A 20383-nucleotide genomic window follows, 5' to 3' on the forward strand; every position below is an offset into this window, starting at 1 on the left:
CAAACCAGCGCCACCCGGCCTGGACTCTGGCAGGTGCGTGGGGTGGCACTCGGGAGCCTTCGCCCCAGAGGCGGGAGTGGACCGACGTTCCAGCAAAGCCTGGCCCGTCCTCCTGGCTGCACGCCTTCCCTGGACCCTCCCCCCTCCCGCTCGTCCACAACCCTGCTCTTGCTGTCACAGTCCCTGCCTCTGCCTTGCTCCTGTTGGAAACAGGCTGGGGAGGCTGCCCACGGGGGAGTGAGATCCAGAGACCGGGGCGGGGGCTGCCCCTCCCTGCCCACGTGTGTGCGGGCGTCCCTGCCTGCTTCGGGGGAGGGAGGTCCTGCTGCCGTCAGGGCTCTGCCGGTGCAGACGCAGAGGGCTATGGCAGCCCCTCTGGGTTTGGTAACCACCAAGGGTCCTGCCCCGGGAGGCCCAGGCCCCGGACAAAGTCCCAAGCGGCGAGCCATGTCCTAAGAGGTGGGGTGGAGCTGGGGGCTTAGGAGGCCTTGGCCGACAGCTCCAGCTTGGAACTGGCAGAGGGTTGAGCTGAAAATTTCACCTCTGATACCCAGAGGCCCCTTTACAAGGGAAAAAGAGACAGAGAAAAAGACCGCGTACGTACGTGTTGTTGTAGCCTGGATGATCCAGATCATGGCAGATGGCCGCTGTCATTAAGATCAAGATATCCATTTGGGAAAACTTCTCCTGGATTAGAGAGAGAGTGGGATGGGGTGAGGAGGGGGCTGGAGTGGGGTGGGAAGCGGGTGATACAGGTGGATGAAGCCCCTCCAGCTGCTGGCCTGGTGGGGGAGGACCTGCCTCTCCCTGGGGCGGGGAGGGGGTGGGCGTCCATTTGCTCCCTGACAAAGCTGGGCAGGGGGCTCCCCCAGACCCACCTGCAGCCTGCAGAGCCAGGTCATGCTGTACATCATCTGGGTGACGCAGAAGCAGTGACGGAAGTTGTGGAAAGGGTTGTTACGGTAGTTGTCGTGCACGCAGAGCTGTGGAGACGAGAGGGTCCGCCCTGTGGCCAGGTGCCCACCCCTCCCCCCAGCTCCTGGCACCTTCGTCCCAGTGCCAACTGCCTGCTCCCCGCCTGGTCCTCATCCAACTGCCCTCCCGTTTCCTGAGGGTGAACACCAGGGGGCCCAGGGGCCTGAGGATGTCCAGGGGCCACGGCATAGCCCCCACGATCCCACTCCGGAGAAGGTGTCCCCAGGGGAGCCACGCGGGGTGGTGAAGCCTGAGGGGAGAGCTGGGGGGCTACATGCGGGGCGCTGGGTCCCCAGCCACCATCAAACCTTCCACAGGCTTTTAACATCTGGTTGTGAGCAGTATTTTATTAAAAAGAAAGATCTGGCGCTTCCCTGGTGGTACAGTGGTTAAGAATCCACCTGCCAATGCAGGGGACACGGGTTCAAGCCCTGGTCCGGGAAGATCCCACATGCCACAGAGCAACTAAACCCATGCGCCACAACTACTGAGCCTGCGCTCTAGAGCCCGTGAGCCACAACTACTGAGCCCACGAGCCACAACTACTGAGCCCATGTGCCTAGAGCCCGTGCTCTGCAACAACAGAAGCCACCGCAATGAGAGGCCCACGCACCGCAACGAAGAGTAGCCCCTGCTTGCCACAACTAGAGAAAGTCCGCGCGCAGCAACGAAGACCCAATGCAGCCAAAAAATAATAATAATAAATAAAATAAATTAATTAAAAAAAAAGAAAGATCTGCTGCTAAATACACACTCTCTCACACACACACCCTGGCAATCACACAAACGCAGTCACATGCATATGCTTACACATGTTCACATGCACATGTACGTGCACACGCCCCACAAGCATGCAGGCACCGGCACTCACACACAATCACACGCACACACACACAAATACAAACGTACACTCACATGCACGTGCTGCTTAGAACACCCTGCTTCACCTGACCCTCCCCGGTTCTTACTATTTTCTCGCTCACCAGAGCAGGGACCTAAGGGCAGAGAGTGTTTTGGGGGAGGGGGACAGGCAGAGACTGGCTGACCGTCCCTGCAGGGCTCTCATAGAAGCGTGGCTTCCGTCTGCAGGAAGCCCAGGGCCATCAGGAAGGCGCCCACAGTCCATTCCCATGAAACTGTGTTGGGGGGACGGGGGGCCTGACACTCACCAGCCACCTCTTGAGGGTGATGGGGTTGATGCCAAACTCCCTGACCAGGCCGAGGTCATGGTACATGTGCTCTAAGCAGCTCAGCATCTGCGGGCACAGGAGCAGAAGGACGGTCAGCAGCCAGAGCGGCCAGGAGACATGCTCAGGGCAGGCCGGGTGGCTTCTCCAGCCGCACGGAGAGTCTGCCGGGGAAACTGGAAGCCACCCCCAGCCCATCCCAGAACTGGGATGATGTCCCAGGTGGAAAGTCCTTGATGGCCACCACACATGGCCTTTCTCGAGGGCACGGCACACACGCAGACCGGGTGCCAGAGTTTGGAAACGGGGGCCTTGAAGGAGCCCCTGGTAGAGCGCTGGGACTGCAGGGTCCCGGGTGAGAGCGGGAGGGCTGGAGTCCAGGCTGCTGGCCGGCTGCTGCCCGGATCACCCCAGCTTTGCCAGCAGCACGAGCGCCCAGCCAGGGTTTTGCCGTCCAGAGGGGCTGTGGATCCGACAGCCCCTCTCCCCGTCCCACCAGCCTATTCGCAGCTGTGGGCAACCCCCAGGAGCTGAAATATTTGCTGCGAAATCAGAGTCAAGAGGCGGAGGTGATCGGCAGACAAAACCATCTGGTGCCACTTATGTGGCAGCTTCGGAGCAGGAGTGACGCGTCTGTGCATCTGCTCGCGCGCTGACACTGCGGCGGGCCCTGGGCTGGGCAGCTGGATGATGCTGAGTGTGGAGAACACACGAGGTGACTGAGAGGCCCCGCAGCCTTCGAGCCCGCGCTCGGCAGACGCAGCGTCGGGGGGAGCACTCAGAGGTCAGCCCGCGAGAGGGGAGCAGCGGGAAGTCTGCCTGGTTTGCGATCGGAGAATGCTGGGCCCCTGGGTGAGGCTGGGTGCATCACCCCCCCTTGAAGGGAGAGAGGTGAACCACCACCACCCAGGAGCCCTGATGTCCTTGGGGTGCGAGCTGCTGCTTGGGTGGCCAGATGCAGTTTTTGGGGCCAGGCGGACTGTTGAAGCTTTCAGGTGTGTCCCTGTAGCTGTTCACATTTGCCGTCCACACTCCAAAGTTCATGGCATCCCCAGTGGCCAGGGCTCCCGTCTTTGAGCACCTCTGGTTTGCCACTGTGGGCAGCTAGGTGCTTTTCGGAAGCACCGGGACCCCTCCCAGGCTGCCCGGGGTCACAGAGGTGTGCTGGCGAGGGCCTGGGCCGGCAGATGGCCACACGGGCCGAGCCCACGGGCAGGGGGCTGGTCCCTCCTTTCATCCCCGCCCTGAGGGCGGCTGCACATACATCCCGAGTGTGGAGGACCGCCTTCGCATCCCGGATGCGTGGACCCTTCCACCTCTGAAAGGGAGGGTGGCGTTCCCTCTCTGGCCATGAGCAGCCGGTGCTCCAAGGAGACAGGAATGGTGGGGGTTCCGCCATCAGGGCCCCAGCTTTGCTTTTCCTCCCTGTGGGCTGCTGAGGTCAAAACGACTTTGGGGAGAGTGAGATGTGCTCGGTAGCGGCGCTCGTCTACATGCTGGAAGCAGGGCTGCGTGTTCTGAGCTCCTGTGCGTCCAGGCCAGCAGGGTCCCCTGTTCAGCGGGAGCTTTTGGGACAAGAGGTCCTAATGCTTCTCCTGGAAGATCTGACTCTTCTCCTCCTGCCATTGTCCCCCTCCACCAGGTCCATTTCTGGTCATGCATCCATCTGGCAGTTGACAGCTGCACACTTAGAATGCCTCCCCCACCCCTGAACTTGCAGCTCCAGCCCTGCGTGCTGACTGGTTGGACGTTTTGGAGCACACGTGTCACCTAGTTCCTTTTCTCAGGCGCCGGCCAGCACGCGGCTCTTCTCAGGGTGGACCAGGCGGGGTGGAGGCGGGATCTGCACTTTCCTGGCCCCTCTTGCTGGGGCTTTTCTCATCCTGGGAGACCAGCCAGGGAAGGCGGTTCACACAGGAGATTCCAGGCCCAGGGGGGGAAGACCTGGATGGTGAACGCTCAGTGCGCACCGTTCCTTTCCTGGAGCACAGGGAAGTCGCTCTGTTGATCTCGTCCGAGTGGGTGAGCCCCTCCGGGCAGCCTTTCTGGGCTTCTGTGTTACCAAAAAGCTGGCAAGAGTCTGTGGATTCTGGTGGCCTCATGTCCACGTGGAGGGCCTTTTTGTTTTCTCCGGGTTCAGAGAGAGGAAGGTATAACTGATATTATAGACTAAACAACAACACAACGATCCCCATGTTTGTGTTTTCTCAGCAAAAGGGGAATTTTAAAGAAGTGTGTTGTTGCTGCAAAAAGTCGCTCTGGGTCCCTGAGGCCTCACAGCGGCCCGGGTCGCCTACTCTCAGCAGCACGTCCAGGGGAAGCTCCTTCCTGAAATACTCCCCAAGCCTGGGAGGCCTGCGGAGTGCAGGCCCGGGGATCAGGACGCAGCCCGGGGGGCTGCTGGGTGGAGGCGGTGCACCGAGCAGCCAGAGCCCGGTTTCGAGGCCCCGCCGTTCACCTGCTCCTTGGCTCTGATGCCCCTTCCCGAGCCCACCAAGGGACAGTTTGGCTGCCAACCTGGAGAATCAAGTTGAAAGACAAACAAGACGGAGGAGAAGCCGAGGAGAAGAGCGATGGGGCCGCTCCCGTCTGGTCCCCGGAGGCCGGTCCCGGTCCCGGGCGGCTCCTGCACTCACCTCGTTGGGCTCCCAGAGCCAGACGTCGAAGGTGGGCTTCCGCAGAGCGTCTACAGTCTCGGGGGACAGCAGGTACTGGCGGGGACAGGAGAGCACTGTGAGCACGCACGGGGGCCTCTGGGTGGAGACGAAGGCTGGCCGTGCCTTCTCCACTCTCCTCTCGCCCCCCTCTCAGGACACCTGGGTACCTTCTCAAAGGCTACACCCAAGAGAATTCTGGAGGGGTCAACAGGACACCTGGGTACCTTCTCAAAGGCTACACCCAAGAGAATTCTGGAGGGGTCAAAACTACAGGGACGGACAACCCACCAGTGGTGGTCGGGGGCCGAGCGCCAGGAATGACCGCACAGGGGGCGAGGGGGCGCTTGGGGGAGACAGAACGTTCACCCCTTGACCGTGGTGGAGGGTACGTGACCACGTAAGCCTGTCCCACTTGACAGCGCTCTGCCCTGCAGAAGGTGACCTTTACTGCATGCTAACGACATCCCGAGAAACCTGACTTTAAAAAATGCAATAAAGTGAAATCAAGGGAAATAATTTTTACTTGGCATAAATTCAAATAATCTAAGAAGCTACTTTGAGGTTTGCTTTCGGACGCTGTCACTGGTTTAGCCGTGGGCTACAACAGCCCAGCTTGCTGGGGGCAGGCGCTGGTTCTACGGAAGACTGGAGTTCAGGTTACATTGTCAGAGGAAACAGAAGGTTTTAGACCTAAGACAGTCACGGTGTTTTGGAATTAGATATAGTCATCTCCTAGGTCCTTCCGTTTGTTTTTTAAAAGGAACCACTGTGGAGGACTGGCACCTTTTGTTCTGGGCCTAAGCTGGGCCTCATGACTCCCTGGGGTAGATCCTGGGGTGTGGGTCACGTACTCCTGTGGGGCAGGGCACTCGTGTCCGTGTGAAAACCTTCGACAGTATTTAGCTTGTCTTTCGTATCCGAGCTGGGGAACCCCCTGGCAGGGAGGCTCTGGGAGGTTCTTTGCTGCTGTGGGAAGTCGGGGGGTGGCCTTGGGCACGGCCAGGCGCCCTGTCTGCAGGATCCCGGCCACTGCGAAGCCCAAATCTTAGTGGGAGAGCATGCAAAGAACAGCTGGGCCAGGATCCTGCTCAGTCACCAGCTGCAGGCGTTGTGAGATGGGGGACCACCATCACCGGACCCCTCTTTTGCAGCTGTCTGAAGAACCCTACCCCCCGTTCCCAGGGCACTGCTGCTCTAACAAGGGCTGAGGTTCTCTTGTAACTGAGAAATCCTTTGTGACCAAAAAGCAAAACTTCTCACAACAACTACATGTTGTTCAGGGACAGGAGATGCAGCGAAGCAGATTTTAAGTAATTTAGTTAAAAATGAAAGTTCTTTCAAGTAACATTTGCACGTAAGAACCGTTTGTTCACTGAGTCGGCGATGGGGGTTGGCTGGACACCGGGGGGGGAGCTCCGATCTCTTGGAGCTTGGTCTGGGACCACTGTGGCTAAACAAACGTCAAAGAGAAAATATATCTTGCCTAAGAAAAACGGGAGCGTTCCACAGCCCAGGGCCCGGGCGGGAGCTGGTTTTGCAGCTGTGCAGATGGCAGGGGCCGGGTTGGGAGGCCAGGGGGGCCGAGGGTGGGAGGCTGTGGACTCTGACTGTGGTTTCTTCAGGGACAGGATGTCACCTTACCTTGGGATAAGCGGGGACATCACGTCGAGATGTCAACTTCTTGCTGTTATCCAAAAAACTGTACTTACAGGGACAGCTGGTCCTGAAGGGAAAAGCAAAGATTGTTTCCGGCACTGCCGCCTTGGTCTTGGTGTCACTTGGGCAGTGGATTGTGGGGACCTCATGGGAGAAATACCGAAAAACGCCAAACCCAACCCAATCCGCATCCCACAAACCCCTTTGGTCTTATTTGTTACAGAAGAATAAGTCATAAAGCCAGTGACGCCTCGTTGCTAAACCCCGAAGACCCTGCCTGGACCTCCTGAGATAATACTGAGCTCTCAGCAAACATGGCATCTTCATTTTAGAGAAGCTCCTGCAAATCTCTTTTAAATGATGTGAGCAAAATACGTTTCTTCTAAAAAATTCAAAAAACACAGAAGCAAAGTAAAAAAAAAGTTAAGTCCCCTTTCACCCACTTCTTTCCTCTAAATCTCACACCTGGCAATGCCTTCTGTTCAGTTTGGGGTACCTTTCCAGAACGTTCCTAGGTATGGACACACACGGACAGCCCCTGGTCCTTTTAAGTAAGGATGGAATTGTACCAGGCTTGCTCTCTGGCAACTTGCTTCTCCCACTACCATGTCACAAATGCACTGCTGCTGCTTCAAAGAGCTCGACCTCATCAAAAAGCGAGTCCTCCTCGGGACCTCGGGCATGATGGACCTTGTAAGGTCATCGATCCCGCCTCCTGTGATAGACTTTCAGGATGTCCCCAACTGTTCCCCTTACACACACTTCGAGAGGCGAGTTTGATCTCTGACTCTGCTTTGCATTCCTTAACATCAAGGCATCAAGAACAGAACAGGGACTTCCCTGGCGGTCCAGTGGTTAAGACTTGCGCTTCCGATGCAGGGGGCCCGGGTTCTATCCCTGGTCGGGGAACTAAGATCCCACATGCCTCGGGTTGCGGCAACAAAAGCAAAACAAAACAAAAGAACAGAACAAAAGGAGCCTGGTGGTTTTGGAGGGAAGCCCCCTTCCGACATCAGGGCCGAGTGTGCTGGCCCGAGGGGGTCACAGCCAGGGACTGCAGGTCGGGGCTGCTCCAGGAGAGCCGGCAGCACCTGGGCTCCCAGCCCACATGGGCACCTTAACTCCTCTGGAAGGAACTTGAAGTCCCCCCACCTCGAATAGGGAGCACAGCGGGGGTGGCAGGAGAGTCTAACACCCCAGTCCTCGCCCTGCTCCTGCGTTGCGTGAGATTCCCAGGCTGGGGATGGGGCCAGCACAGAAGCTCATGCATTTTGGAAATAAACTTCCATCTTCCAGGAGAGCAATTTATACTGTATTGTAAGAGCCGTAAAGAAATTCACATCCTTTAAGCTGCAAGGCTCCTCTGGAGAAGTTATCCTAAGGAAAGAATTAGCCGTAAACAAACAGCTTGAAGGTATTCATCACAGTGTCATCTGTTGCTGCAAAAACACAAAACCAAACTAGAACCCATAGGAATGTCCCCCAATGGGAAATAATTTAAACCATTATGGTACTTCAACAGGGAGGGCTATTATGTCATCTTTAATTATGAGTATTATGTGAAGTGAGGGAATTTTGGGTGAAAAGGGAAAAAGAAACGTTGCCTACAGTATGTCCTGAAAGGTACTGCAAGACAATCGACCATGGAATGAGGAGAAAAGAACTCAGTGGGTGGGTGAAAAGGAGTGCTGGACCGCGGCCTTCTGGAAAAATGTCTGAGGCTGCATTTTCTTCTACTGACTGTTTACAATGTTGTAAATGAAAAACAATTACAACAGTATTTCGTAGCTGTTTTTCACAACTGGCTATCTGTGCGTAGAAGAACATCTGGGAAGCTCAGGACTGGGTTTTGACTGGGAGCAGCGAGGCTGCTGTTATTTTTACTGACTTGCCCCCCTCATCAGTATAGTCTGGAGGTTTGACAAGGTGCCTATGCCACTTGCAAACTCAGAGTAATACGCCTGCTTCCTTTTTGGAAAAAGAGCCTCAGTATTACTCTCTTGGCGTGCTGCTATTCCTTCCCTCCACCCGATGCTAGCGAAAATCATCCGAGCTGCTTAAGACAGCTTCATGTATGGAGTGGGATTTTAAGACAGATTTAGCAAAAGGGTAACAAAATGAACCAAGAAAACGCGCCAATCAAATGCTTCCCGTGGTCGCCCTTGTCAACGAGAACTCCCATGTACACACAGATGTCTGAGCCGTGAGAACCTGGTCTGTGACTTAAGAGCACAGGTAGCATCGTCATTATTTCTTTTCTGCTTTTAACCTCTTTTGTACAAACATCCACACACGTGCCGTGCAGGTCAGTCCCGCGCCTTTCCCAGGAGGGCTGCGTAAGCTTCCACCACCGAAGATGATTTGACTGCTGGAATCCACTGCTTCCTTGAAAATCCCAGCGTTGGGAGGTCCCGCCTCGGCCAGGCAGCCCTGCCTGCTCCCTCTTTGCCCCGCCGCCACGGGAACCAGCGTCCTCCAGCTGACAGAGCAGCTGGCATGGCGCCTTTTCTTTTCTTTCTGTTTGGGGCTGGTTTTGGCTTTCATTTTCTGCGTTCCCAGCCTCCCCCCATCCTGGGGCTCAGTCCAGTGGTCAAGGCCATTTGTTTGGGATGAAAGCGGAGAGGACAGACCCCAGAGCCCTCAGATGCCGCCCCGTGTTCCTGCAGCCCCCACGTGCTCGGCGGGGCCGGGCCCTGCCCTGAATGAGGGCGGGCAATCCTCCCTGTTTCCTCTTGGGGAAAAAGCCAAGAGAAACCCAAGGCCTGCGTCTCAGGGGAGTGCGGCCTGTTCCGAGGGTGTCTGTGGGCCTGCGCCTCATCCGACCCAACTGCCATCGCTATTCCCTAGCGAAAGGCGGCTCTGGTCCACGCAGACCCCCGGCTCCGAGGCCACGCTGGGGTGTGCCTGTGGGGGGGTTCAGGTGCTCATCACTTCAGGCTCACTGGCCACCCGAGCGGGTGCGGACCTGAGCTCAGCCCGGCTGCTGCCTTTGCTCCCCTCTCCGCCCCCGAGAGGCAGGATCACCGCCCAGCCGGGTGGACATCCTCAGAGAGAGCTGCTCAGCTGTGCGACTTCCCCACTAGGTAACGAGCCTGGTCCCAGGATGCTGATGACTGCACGGCCCCCTTGCGTGATTAAGATGGAACCCAGCCGCCAACAGAGACGAGGGGCGGCGCAAGCAGCTTATCCTTTATCTGAGTTAATTTCTCCATAAAGAAAAGGGCAGGGCTGCTTGTACGGGGCGCAAAGGGCTGCTAGGCTCCTGGCCAGGGTCCCAGGTGGGTGATGCTGCTGTGGAGTAGCCCTGAGCCCAGGAGGCTGCATTTCTTTTTTCGCAATGTGTCAGCACTGTTTGAGACTTTACCCCATTCTGTTTTTGATTGAAGAGTCACCATTACCCGTCTCTCACCTACCTGGGCTGCTGTGAAAACTGCCTGCTGAGAAGACATGGCTCTAGAAGCGGCTGGGGCACAGGGAAGGCTCCTCTTTGGATCACAGCACTGTGAGTTCCAAAAATGTATTGATACTTCTTGCGGGGGGCGTGGGGCGTGGAAGAGGCTTCAGTACTTGGATGAGCCCCGGCTCTGCCCACTTTGCCCCCGACGGGTGCCTGCAGGTGACATCTTGCTTCCCTTGTGCTCTGAAATCGGGCAGGTCTTCTCCACGTGGTCTATTGTGTCCCCCAAGAATCATATGTTGATGTTCTAACCCCCAGTACCTGTGAATGTGACCTCATTTGGAAATAGGGCTGTAACAGATGTAATGAGTTAAGATTGGTCACACCACGTAGGCTGGCCCCTTATCCAATACGACTGGTGTCTTTTTTTTTTTTTTTTTGGCGGCACGCGGGCCTCTCACTCTTGTGGCCTCTCCCGTTGCGAAGCACAGGCTCCAGATGCCCAGGCTCAGCGGCCATGGCTCACGGGCCCAGCCGCTCTGCGGCATGTGGGATCTTCCCGGACCAGGGCACGAACCCGTGTCCCCTGCATCGGCAGGCGGACTCTCAACCACTGCGCCACCAGGGAAGCCCTGGTGTCTTTTTTAAAAAGGGCCATTTGGACACAGAGACAGACACATACAAAAAAACAGGCCATGTGGAGACAGAGGTAGAGACTGGAGTGATGCTCTACAAGCCAAGGGGCCCCAGGAATTGCTGACAACCCCTAGAAGCTGGGAGAGAGGCATGGAACAGTTTCTCCCCAAGAGCCTTCAGACGGAGCCTGGCCATCCTGACATCTTCATTCCAGACTTTTAGCCCCCAGAACTGGGGGAAAATAAATTCCTATTGTTTTCAGCCCTGCAGTTTGTGGTGCTTTGTTACAGCAGCCACAGGAAGCTAATACCACTTGGACGAAATTTTGTTTTTTCTCTTGCAACCTGACCCGCAGGGCAGTGCACTCCAGAAAGCACAGCAGGAGCATCACGGTGCCCCTGCCCCAGCCTGGCTCTTACAGAAGGGGCGGCGGGGGGTGCCTGCGACACGGCCGGCGGGGCAGGACCAGCAGGCGGGGGCTCCTGACTCACCCCGGCTGCTCTGGGCAGGTGGCAGGATTGAATCATTTGAGAAGGGATGAGAGGCCTCATTATAAAACACCTTCTGCTTTTGAATCACTATGTCATGCCCCTGAAACTAACCTAACACTGAAAATCAACTATACCTCAAAACAAAACCCAAACCCAAACCCCGCCTCCTGCAAGTGCTCTGTGGGCTGTGTGGCTGCAGCATGTTTATGGGTGAGGTGACCCTACAGAGGGAACATGGGGGACGGGGCCCAGGGGCACCACCCGCTCGCCACAGCAGACACGGCACTCAGCCACGGGCCGCCAGTCTGAGGCTGCTCGCAGAGCGGCCGGGACAGGGCCTGGCTAATTAGCTTTTCTCCCCTGGGCGTTAGGACTGGCCACAGGACGGAGGTCCAGCACGTGGCGGCCAGAGGGCTAAGCTGAGCCGTCCAGATCCTGAGCCCGAGGACGACACCGTGACCAGGGGCCTCCTTCCAGCTGCTGAGCCAGGGCCCTGCCGTGGGGCTGCACGGGCAACTCCAGGGCTCTTACTGGGTCACGTGAGGGATCTGCCTCCTGACCCCGTAGAACCTTCCGCTTCAGGGACGGTGAGGACGAATTATTCACTCACAATTTTCTGTCGTCACGAACTCCTTTGCCCGACTTCCCCCAAATCCAATGGGATGAGACATCCTGAAGTCCAAAACACTTGACAAGTGAGCGGGCCACGAAAGTGGCGTGGTCCCCGGAAGACACGCACCAACAGGCTTGGAGCCCATCAGGCCAGTCCCCGAGCCGCCCTGAGGCCGCCAGCCCCGCCCCAAGCCTGCGACCACCAGCTTCCCCTTTGCCTCCTGCACCAAAGGCCCTTGCATGCAGCCACACTCTGTAGTAAGCAGGTTGCCCTCGATTTTGAAAAGTTAGGAAATGATCTTCAAGATGTCGGGTGGCCTCATAAGCCAATTTGGTGCGCTTGCACCGGGCCGTTCGCAGGTTCGTTAGTCCTGTTAAATCCTGCTGAGCCCCAGCTGTAACTTCAGCCTCCTTAGTGGAGTGGCGTTCCGGGGGTGACAGGACACACCGTCACCACGCGGTCTCTGGACGGGTGACCACGGGCGTGCAGCAATGCGGGAGAGCAGACAGGTGCAAGCCGGTCCTGTCAGCAGGGCACTCGGCACAGCCCCGCACACAGCAAGCGCCCAGTGTGTGCAACATCCAGCATCACCTTGGCGGACATGCTGCATCTCTGCCCTTGACCTGAACATCTGCTTTAACCACGCTTTCGGCCAAGGGTCTGGCTGTAGCCCAAACCCCACTTTCCAAAAAATGCCTGGGGCATGTTTTTCCTGGATTTCGGCAGCCTGGGCCACCTTACCCTGGCTCCCCAGGGGCACGTGTGGAGGGACCCTTATTCCGCGGGACAGGTGATTTCTGTGTCCAGAACGTGGCATCGCTCCCCTGACGGGCCGCTCTGTGCTATGGGGACGTCCGCACGGGATTGGGGCCTTGGGGACACCAGGATGCTCGTCCCCTGGAAGCCAAAGGCCTTTCTCCTTTTATCGTTCCCCTTTTCAAAACATCGATGCCAACTTTGTTGAAGTTGGGGCCGTGAATCCTAACACTTTGATCTGCAAGCAGATTACTCTCCTTTTCTGTGAAGTCATCCTCCCAGCCTCCCTCTGCCATAAAGTCTCTTTTATGATAAGAAAGCCGTGTAACTGAAAAGCAAATCCCAGACGGTGCCCACCCCAGCCAGAGCTGGGATTCTCCAGCTTTGCTTTTGGGGAAAAAATCCCCCAGGGCCCCCCTCGGCTCCGCATGGCCGCGCAGAGCCCGTCCCTGGCCATCTGCCGCGCTCGCCCCTGGCCATCTGCCGCGCTCGCCCAGCGCAGACCTTACCTGTTGCTTCTGGCTGCCAGCTCTTCCCTCATCTTTTTAATGTCACTCTTGCATTTCTCAACCTCCACCACTTTCAGTCCTTCCACTGGAGACCAAGAGAAACAAGGGGGTTACCATGGATACACGTGGAGGCTGGGGAGGCTGGTGACTGGGGGCTCGCCCGTGGCTCCCATGTCCCCGGGGGCGGGGGGTGGAAGCTGGCTCAGACACTGGCTCCCACTCCCGCCCATGCCGCTGCTTCTCAGGCCTCCCCCCTCACGCAGCTCAGCCACAGCCTGTGCATCACGTTCATCCACACGGGCCCTCGAGGACAGAAGCCCCTCCCCCTCCCCGCTTCCCGAATCTCCACTGTTCCCGCACCTACTTCTTGCTTCTTCTCCGTACCCCTAAGTGCCAGCTGAGGACACAGGACAGAGGATCTTTTATCCCCCAAAGAAAAAGGGGGTACGTGTTCCCAGGGTAGTAAAATGCAATGAAGGGCTCGGGGAGCAAAACCACAGCCTTCCCAGCAAGGACGAAAGTTTCGTTAAGGTAAAAGCTTTGCATTTGAAGGTCCTGGGTAGAGCAGTTAACCAGGACAAGTGTTGACTTGAAATGGATGAGAAATGATCGGGCCAGCTGAAGGACGGGCGGAACCTGCGCTTGGTCACATTCCCAGGGTCCTGCAGCTCGGGGTCCCCTAAGTCAGAACACTCTTTTTGTTTTCATCAAAGGATGAACTGGCGCTTATGCCTGCCAGTGAGCATTCAACTTCAAGACGTTCACTCTGGCAGGTGCATATTTAGCTCAGAAACGCTGCCAGTTTGGGGATGGCTTTCAGATTAGAGTCAGTTCGTAAGAAATAAAAAAAGATTAGCTTTGTTACTTGGTAATCACACCTTGATTTTTATGCAGAAAGATACTACCCACGATGCCACTCATTCCCCTTTCCATCAGGCGGCTCGGGATATGGCTAAAAATAAAATGCAGGTGATTTCTAAAAGAAAAACAAAGCAACTCAGCGACTTCCGCGGGCTTCCATCCATCTCCCATCCGGAGGAACTGTCAGCGGTTCTGGAGCTCGCGGCTGGGGGAACTCTCCCAGCGCCGAGCCCCCGGGCAGCCCGCCAGGAACCACAACCTCCCAGGGTGGGTTTTCTAAGCATTTCAGTGTCCGGGGCCAGGCGGGGGCAAGACTATGTGAAACCACTGCTTCTTTCCGCCCAGTGGCAGGAATCTGGAGGATCTGGTACTCGGATCTGGTCCCCGTGACCTGCTTCTGTGCCGTGCGGGATCCCAAGGGAGAGGCTCAAACACCATCTCCACCCTCCTGTACCAGGACGCGGGACCAGCGAGGTGGGGAAGCCAGGGAACTGGACATCGGTACTTTGTGCTCCCACCAAGAGCCCACACCCTCCTTTGAGGTGGGGTGCTCTCAGCACCTTCTTGCATCGCGGACCCCGTTAGGAGGTGGATGAAACCATGGGTCCTCTTCCAAGAAAAAACACATCAGCACACACCCTTTACGGTTTGCATTTGGACCAGGCGTGCGCGGCCTCCCAGGCATTTCTCGGCCTCCGTCCCATTGCAGGACGCTTACCCCGAGGAGGAAAGGACCACCGCGGAGCTGTGTCTGCGGGTCTGCTAATGGGACAGATGGTAGATTCAACATCAGTGTCAGGAAGGGGCCCAGGAAGGGGCTGTTAACACGTAAAGGGCAGAAAATCTTGGAAAGTTGAATAGATCTGGAGAAGAGACCTGGCATGTGGCATAGACTTGGATCCAAAGAGTGGATCCAGCTGGGGAAGAGATGGAGCACACAGTATAGAGTCCAAACAGGGTAGCGGTGCCCTGCCTGTCAGGGTCCACGGGTACCATTCATTACGTTTCCAGCATCACCTCTCTGAATACAAAATAACCTATGATCATTGTAGAAAATGGAGGAAATACAGAGTATCTCAAAGAAGGGTATTTAAAAATTTATCCATGGGACTTCCCTGGTGGCACAGTGGTTAAGATTCCGTCTGCCAATGCAGGGGACACGGGTTCGAGCTCTGGTCCGGGAAGATCCCACATGCCGCAGAGCAACTAAGCCCGTGCGCCACAACTACTGAGCCTGCGCTCTAGATCCCATGAGCCACAACTACTGAGCCCGCGTGCCACAACTACTGAAGCCCGTGCGCCTACAGCCCGTGCTCCGCAGCAAGAGAAGCCACCGCAGTGAGAAGCCTGTGCACCGCAACCAACAGTAGCCCCTGCTTGCCGCAACTAGAGAAAGCCCGCTTGCAGCAACAAAGACCCAACGCAGCCAAAAAAAAAAAAAAAAAAATTATCCATGATCCTATTGGCCCAGAGAACTCATTTAATATTGCATATATTGGTGTATATCCTTCCAGGCATTTTTCTCCCACCCCCATGCAATCTAAATATCTATTTATCTTTCTTAATTTAAAAAAGGCAGAATTGGGATCATGTTTTCTCATTTGCTTTTCTCCATCATCAACAAGTCAAGGATGCTCCTGTTAGCAGCTGCCTCCTAGCTCATGGTTTTTGGTGGTTGCCTGATGTTTCATGGTGTGGATATTGAAATTGATGTAGATCAGGTTCCTTGGCCATTTATTGGGGGTGATGTTAAGATTAAGCCTTTTGGGCAACACGGGATGATAGAATTTACTGCAGCGATGTTTAGGAAATAGAGCCTCGTTGCCAAGGAGATTGATAATGAGTAATGAGATGGCAAAAGTGCATTAATCAATGGAAGAGAAAAACAATGCGTCTCGGGATTGAAGAGCCAGACCGCCGGGAGGAAGCCAGGAGGCAGTGAGGGCGCTCGGCGGATTCAGGCACCAGCAGACCCAGGGCTGCTGCTCCCAGGCCTTGCTGGACACCAGGCTGCCTTGTGGAAGATCCTGGGGGAGGGAGAAGGCCGTCTGAGCTGGGCCACCCCCAGGTCCTGCACTGACACCAGGGAGGACTCAGGGTTGGGACGGATGTCAGTTTCCCACTTGTCAGTCTCAAACTTTAAACACAGGCGGGTGCGGACCAGAACCCCAAACTAAAGCACAGGCTCCGCAGCCCCAGGCTGACTGGCAGTGTGAGCGCCACCTGGCACTGCTGCTCTCTCAGACTTCAGAAGGGGTTCTGCGGGCCTCCGTAGGTCAGGGCCACCCTAGAGGACTTTGAAGAATGATTTTCTAAGAGGGACACTGGCTTCGGGGATGGGGCCTCAGCAGGCAGGAGTAACAGCACGGTCATGGTCAGGTCACGAAGGCAGCTCTGTCCTACTCCCTTCTCCCCCTGACCCGCTGGGCTCTCCCGAGAGGCCGGCTGTGGGCAGGCGGGGCCCTAGTTAGGCTGCAGAGCTTTGAAACTTGTTTATAGCCACGTAGGAATAGAGCCTCGGATTTCAGCACTTCCTCCAAGGACTTTGGTAAAGAATTTGCATAAAGCACATTTCCCCAGTGACAAAAAGAAAAGCAAGTTTTGGTTTCAGTCTTCGGGGTTGTTTGCATGACCTGGCTGTAAACTTTGCCCCATGGGGCCAGCTCTCTAGTCTGTAGGTTCTGGGCCAGGCCCCGGCAGGGATAAAGGCTGAACAGGGGCAGGACTGCCCTGTGCCCACTGCAGGGTGCCTGGGCCCTTCCCGCAAACAAGGAAGGAAGGGAGGGAGTGGCGCCCCGGGATGGTCCATCCCCAACCGGGAGGTGAGGGGAGGCCTGGACGTCCTGTGTTTCACCTAAGCGAGACCCCAGCCTCCCGAAGAAGGAAAACATTTTGTAGAAAAGGAAGGAAAGCTTTTAAGGTGAATTAAGAGCTAAGGCAAAATTTACATTTGATTCCAAAGAATTATACACTTGAGAAGGTAAAAAAAAAAAGGCAGGAAATTCCATTTAAAACAAGTCAAATCAATGTAATGTGGTTTACAGATGGGCAGTTCTAGCTGGTGCCTCTTTGAATTCAAGAAGCAGAGAACAGCTCTGAACAGCTCACACATACCAGGCAAAGTGTGTGTGTGCATGAGCATGGTATGTGTGTGTGTGTTTCTGTGTGTATTGTACATGGGGGTTCGTGTATGTGTGCAAGTGTATGTGCCTACGTTTCTGTGTGTGCTTACGTGTGTGTGTGTGTGTGTGTGTGTGTGTGTCCATATCTGGCCGGGCCCAGCGGAGCAGCCTGGCAGTCATATTCCCGGCAGCCTTCCCAGGCCAGCAGCGCAGGCCGGCTTGCTTCTGGAGCTCTGCAGGGTCAGGGCTGACCTTCTGAGTGGCTGGGATGACCAGTTCCCCAAGTGACCTGCAGGAGAGGTCCAGCTGCAGAACCCCTGAACTCAAAAGGCTTCCCCTGTCCATTTCCAAGGTCCCTGCGATGTCTTCGGGGGAGGCCCTGATTGCTGTGTCTGGGCGGCTCTTAGGAACTCACACCCCCCGGGGCTCAGCACTTCGCACTAACGCAGAGGCTGGTGGAGCCCGGGGAGCGGTCAGCCACAAGCACCAGGAAAGGATGCGCCCAAAGCCAGGTGGAGGTCAGGGAGGATGAGGGCCACCTCCGGGGGTGCGTGGGGCCCCCACAGCCACGTTCCTGTGGGCAGTGGGCAGCCAGGAGGAGGTGGGGAGGCCAGGGGCTGACCGCTGCCCACACCTGGCCACCTGACCGCAGCCCCTGGAACCCTAACCCTAACGTCCTCTTCCTCTTGAGAAATGCAAGCTCTCTCCATCCCACTCCTTCAGTGCCCAGGTCTCTGGTGCTAGAAATTAACACCACTAGGAAAAACACTAGTAATTTTGGTCTGTGCACTGAGCCTGAGCTGGGGGATGAAGGGGTGATGCCATCCTCCAGGTAATCTATGCACATGTGCATGAATTATCTGCTTTACACAAGAGCCCAGGAGGAGATGCGAGCTGGTTCTGGAGGATTCCGGGCAAGGACGTGCTGGGGAGAACGTCATCGGGGATCCATCCTTTAATGGTCCTCAATCCACAAGCCACTTGAAGGCAAAATAAAAACACTTCTCGGCCCGATTGGTGACCCCTCGGCCAGATACCGGAAGCCTCTCAAGTTGAAGTCAACACAGCTCCCTGTAGGAGTTCTGAGAATTAATTAATGGCCTCTTCAACTTGCCTGTTTCCAAGGAACGGCGGCACTGGAGCTGGCTTCCGTGTGGGGCGGGGGAAAGTGGTCCGTGGCGCCGAAGGCGAGGAGGAAGCAGGAGGCGCCTGTCACCCCCCAGCCTCCCCGACCCCCGGCATCTGCTCTCCAGGTGGGGACTGTATGACTGTTCATCTCTGTGACTGTAGGGTGGTGACTCGGCAGTGAACGCTTTTTGTGTTCTTTGGCTGAACCTCTTCCCACGTCCAGAGAGCTCCCTACTCCATGGGGCTTGGTGGGAAGCTGAGCTTGCCGCCCACGGCAGAAGATGGGAACCCCAATCGCTCACGGCAGTGGGTTGAACTGCGCCCCTGTAAAGGACAGGCTCACATCCTGACCCCCAGAATGAGAGTGTGACCTTGTTTAGAAAAAGGATCTCGAGATGAGATCATTCTGGGCCCTAAATCCACAGACAGGTGTCCGGATAGAAGGACGACCTGAATGCAGATGCAGGGGGAGGAGGCCATGTGCAGGCGGCGGCAGCCTGGAGTGATGAGGCCACACGCCAAGGCCCGTGGGCGCCCTGGAAGCTGGAGCAGGCCGGGGACAGATTCCCCTCCAGAAGGAACTGACCCTGCCGACACCTTGATCTCGGACTTCTGGCCTCGAGACAGTGGGAGAATTCATTTCTGTTGTTTTAAGCCCCCCAGTTTGTGGTGCTTTGTCATGAAAGCCACTAACACTTGCTTTCTTTGGCCGTCCTTGCAGCGAGGGTGTGGGCACCTGATCCAGCTCTGTCCAGACTCTGGATCTGTAGCTCGTGTACAGAGAAACAGCCTGATGTATGCAGCAGTGGCCACAGGGGCTATGGGGGTCCAAGCACAGATCTAGGGGTGCCGGGTGGGTACTGTACATCTGGAAATCAGATCCGCCAGTCAGCATCCTCACAGCATCAGCTTTATGTGGGGTTTGGAGCATCGCTCCTGCTGCAGAGCTACGGAGCCCTGGTCCTGAGCCCTCCTGACACCCAGGGGAGCTCCCTCAATCCCTTAGGGCAAAACCTCTTTTCTGCTCAGTGAAGCCATGACCAGTGTTTGCGGCTGTAGCCGTGAGGTCAGCTGTCACAGCTGCTTTCTAACCTGCATCCTCAGGCCTTCCCCGCCTCTCTGTGGCACTGGCTCCCCATGGGGAAAGGGGATGGTGAGAGCGGCCCCACCAGGACCCCGGGGCTGGTCCCAGTTTTATTTACTTTTCCAATTTGCTGAATGAACTTGAGCAGGTCACTTAATCTCTTGGTGGCTCCTTCATCACCAACGGGGAAAATAAAACTGTTCTGAAGCTCTAATGACCAAATGGATTTTATTTTTTTACCCAAACCAAAGTTTCTTTATTATGAAGCTCTCTCTTTTGAAAAAACATCCAGCAGAAACAATGTGCTATATTCCAACCCCTTTAACTTTAGAGTATCAGCACCACTCCCAGAAAACTAAGTTCACAGCAGTTTCTGGGTACCATGATTTTGGGGGGAGAAAAACAAAGCTCCCAGGGTGATACGACCAAATGGATTTTTAAAATGTTGCCATACTTTGAAAAGGGTAACTATATAAATCATGATTCAAGTTATTTAGGTGAATTGGTTTTGGACATGATCCTGAATCTTTTTTCTTGTAAAAAGTCCAAGCAATTCATACAAGATATGAAAAGTGACATTCAGTGAGTCAGCCAGGTAGACTCTGTGATGCCACGACCCCGATGGCCTCAGGTTTGGAGTTTGTTTACTCATTCCGGAAGTCAGTAAATGTGGTGCCTATGAGCCATTAACCTTGGCCTTGACACAGACAAAGAGCCTTCCCGTTGTGCATTGAATGGGGAATTGTGGGTCACGTGGAATTCAAGCTTTGTTCCTTATTTGATGGATGGGAACACAAAGGGTGAGTGACTGGAAGCTGTTTTCCTCCCAGGGTTTCAGCTATTTGGTCACTGAATCAAGACTCGGTAATGACTTAGTAGACATCCTCCCCCAAAATTGTGAAACCGCAGAGTACGGGTCGGTGCATTCTCATTTTTGTAAAAAGACACACACACAAGTTATTCTGCAGAAGTTCTTCTCTGGAGGGGGCTACATCTGGGGGCCTCACGGTTTCCTTCTGTGCTCTCCTGCACTGAAGAGACCCTATTCCAGGGGCTGTGCTACGATAAGTACCATGTTGCAAGTTACTGCATACTTATAAGATGGCACTTATAACACGTCACATGTTACTGAGTTACTTTTAAAATAGAAATAAAACACTTAAGATTCATCACTGTTCTAGCCCTCGTTAACTTCAAAGGTAACTTTCGCGCATTTCCCAAAGAAAAGACATGTGCTGTCAGCCTCACCTCGGTTGCCATCACCAAGCGCCCTGGTTTTAAGTGGTTACTTTAAGCAGAGGTAAAAGACAA

At 55.5% G+C, this 20383-nt stretch overlaps 1 protein-coding gene across 1 annotated transcript in view; it reads right to left on the reverse strand.

The window, feature by feature from the left end:
• The window catches only part of PDE9A (phosphodiesterase 9A), a 93085-nt gene that overhangs the window by 11726 nt on the left and 60976 nt on the right, over nucleotides 1-20383 (reverse strand). Inside the window, exons 7-12 of the mRNA XM_060099934.1 lie at nucleotides 12878-12962; nucleotides 6461-6542; nucleotides 4799-4873; nucleotides 2145-2231; nucleotides 879-983; nucleotides 605-687 (exon numbers count right to left, since the gene is read on the reverse strand). Coding sequence (XP_059955917.1) covers nucleotides 605-687; nucleotides 879-983; nucleotides 2145-2231; nucleotides 4799-4873; nucleotides 6461-6542; nucleotides 12878-12962 — 517 coding nt within the window. The remainder of the gene's footprint in view (nucleotides 1-604; nucleotides 688-878; nucleotides 984-2144; nucleotides 2232-4798; nucleotides 4874-6460; nucleotides 6543-12877; nucleotides 12963-20383) is intronic.

The sequence above is a fragment of the Mesoplodon densirostris genome, chromosome 5 (assembly GCF_025265405.1).
Source record: "Mesoplodon densirostris isolate mMesDen1 chromosome 5, mMesDen1 primary haplotype, whole genome shotgun sequence".
In the NCBI taxonomy this organism is placed as follows: domain Eukaryota; kingdom Metazoa; phylum Chordata; class Mammalia; order Artiodactyla; family Ziphiidae; genus Mesoplodon; species Mesoplodon densirostris.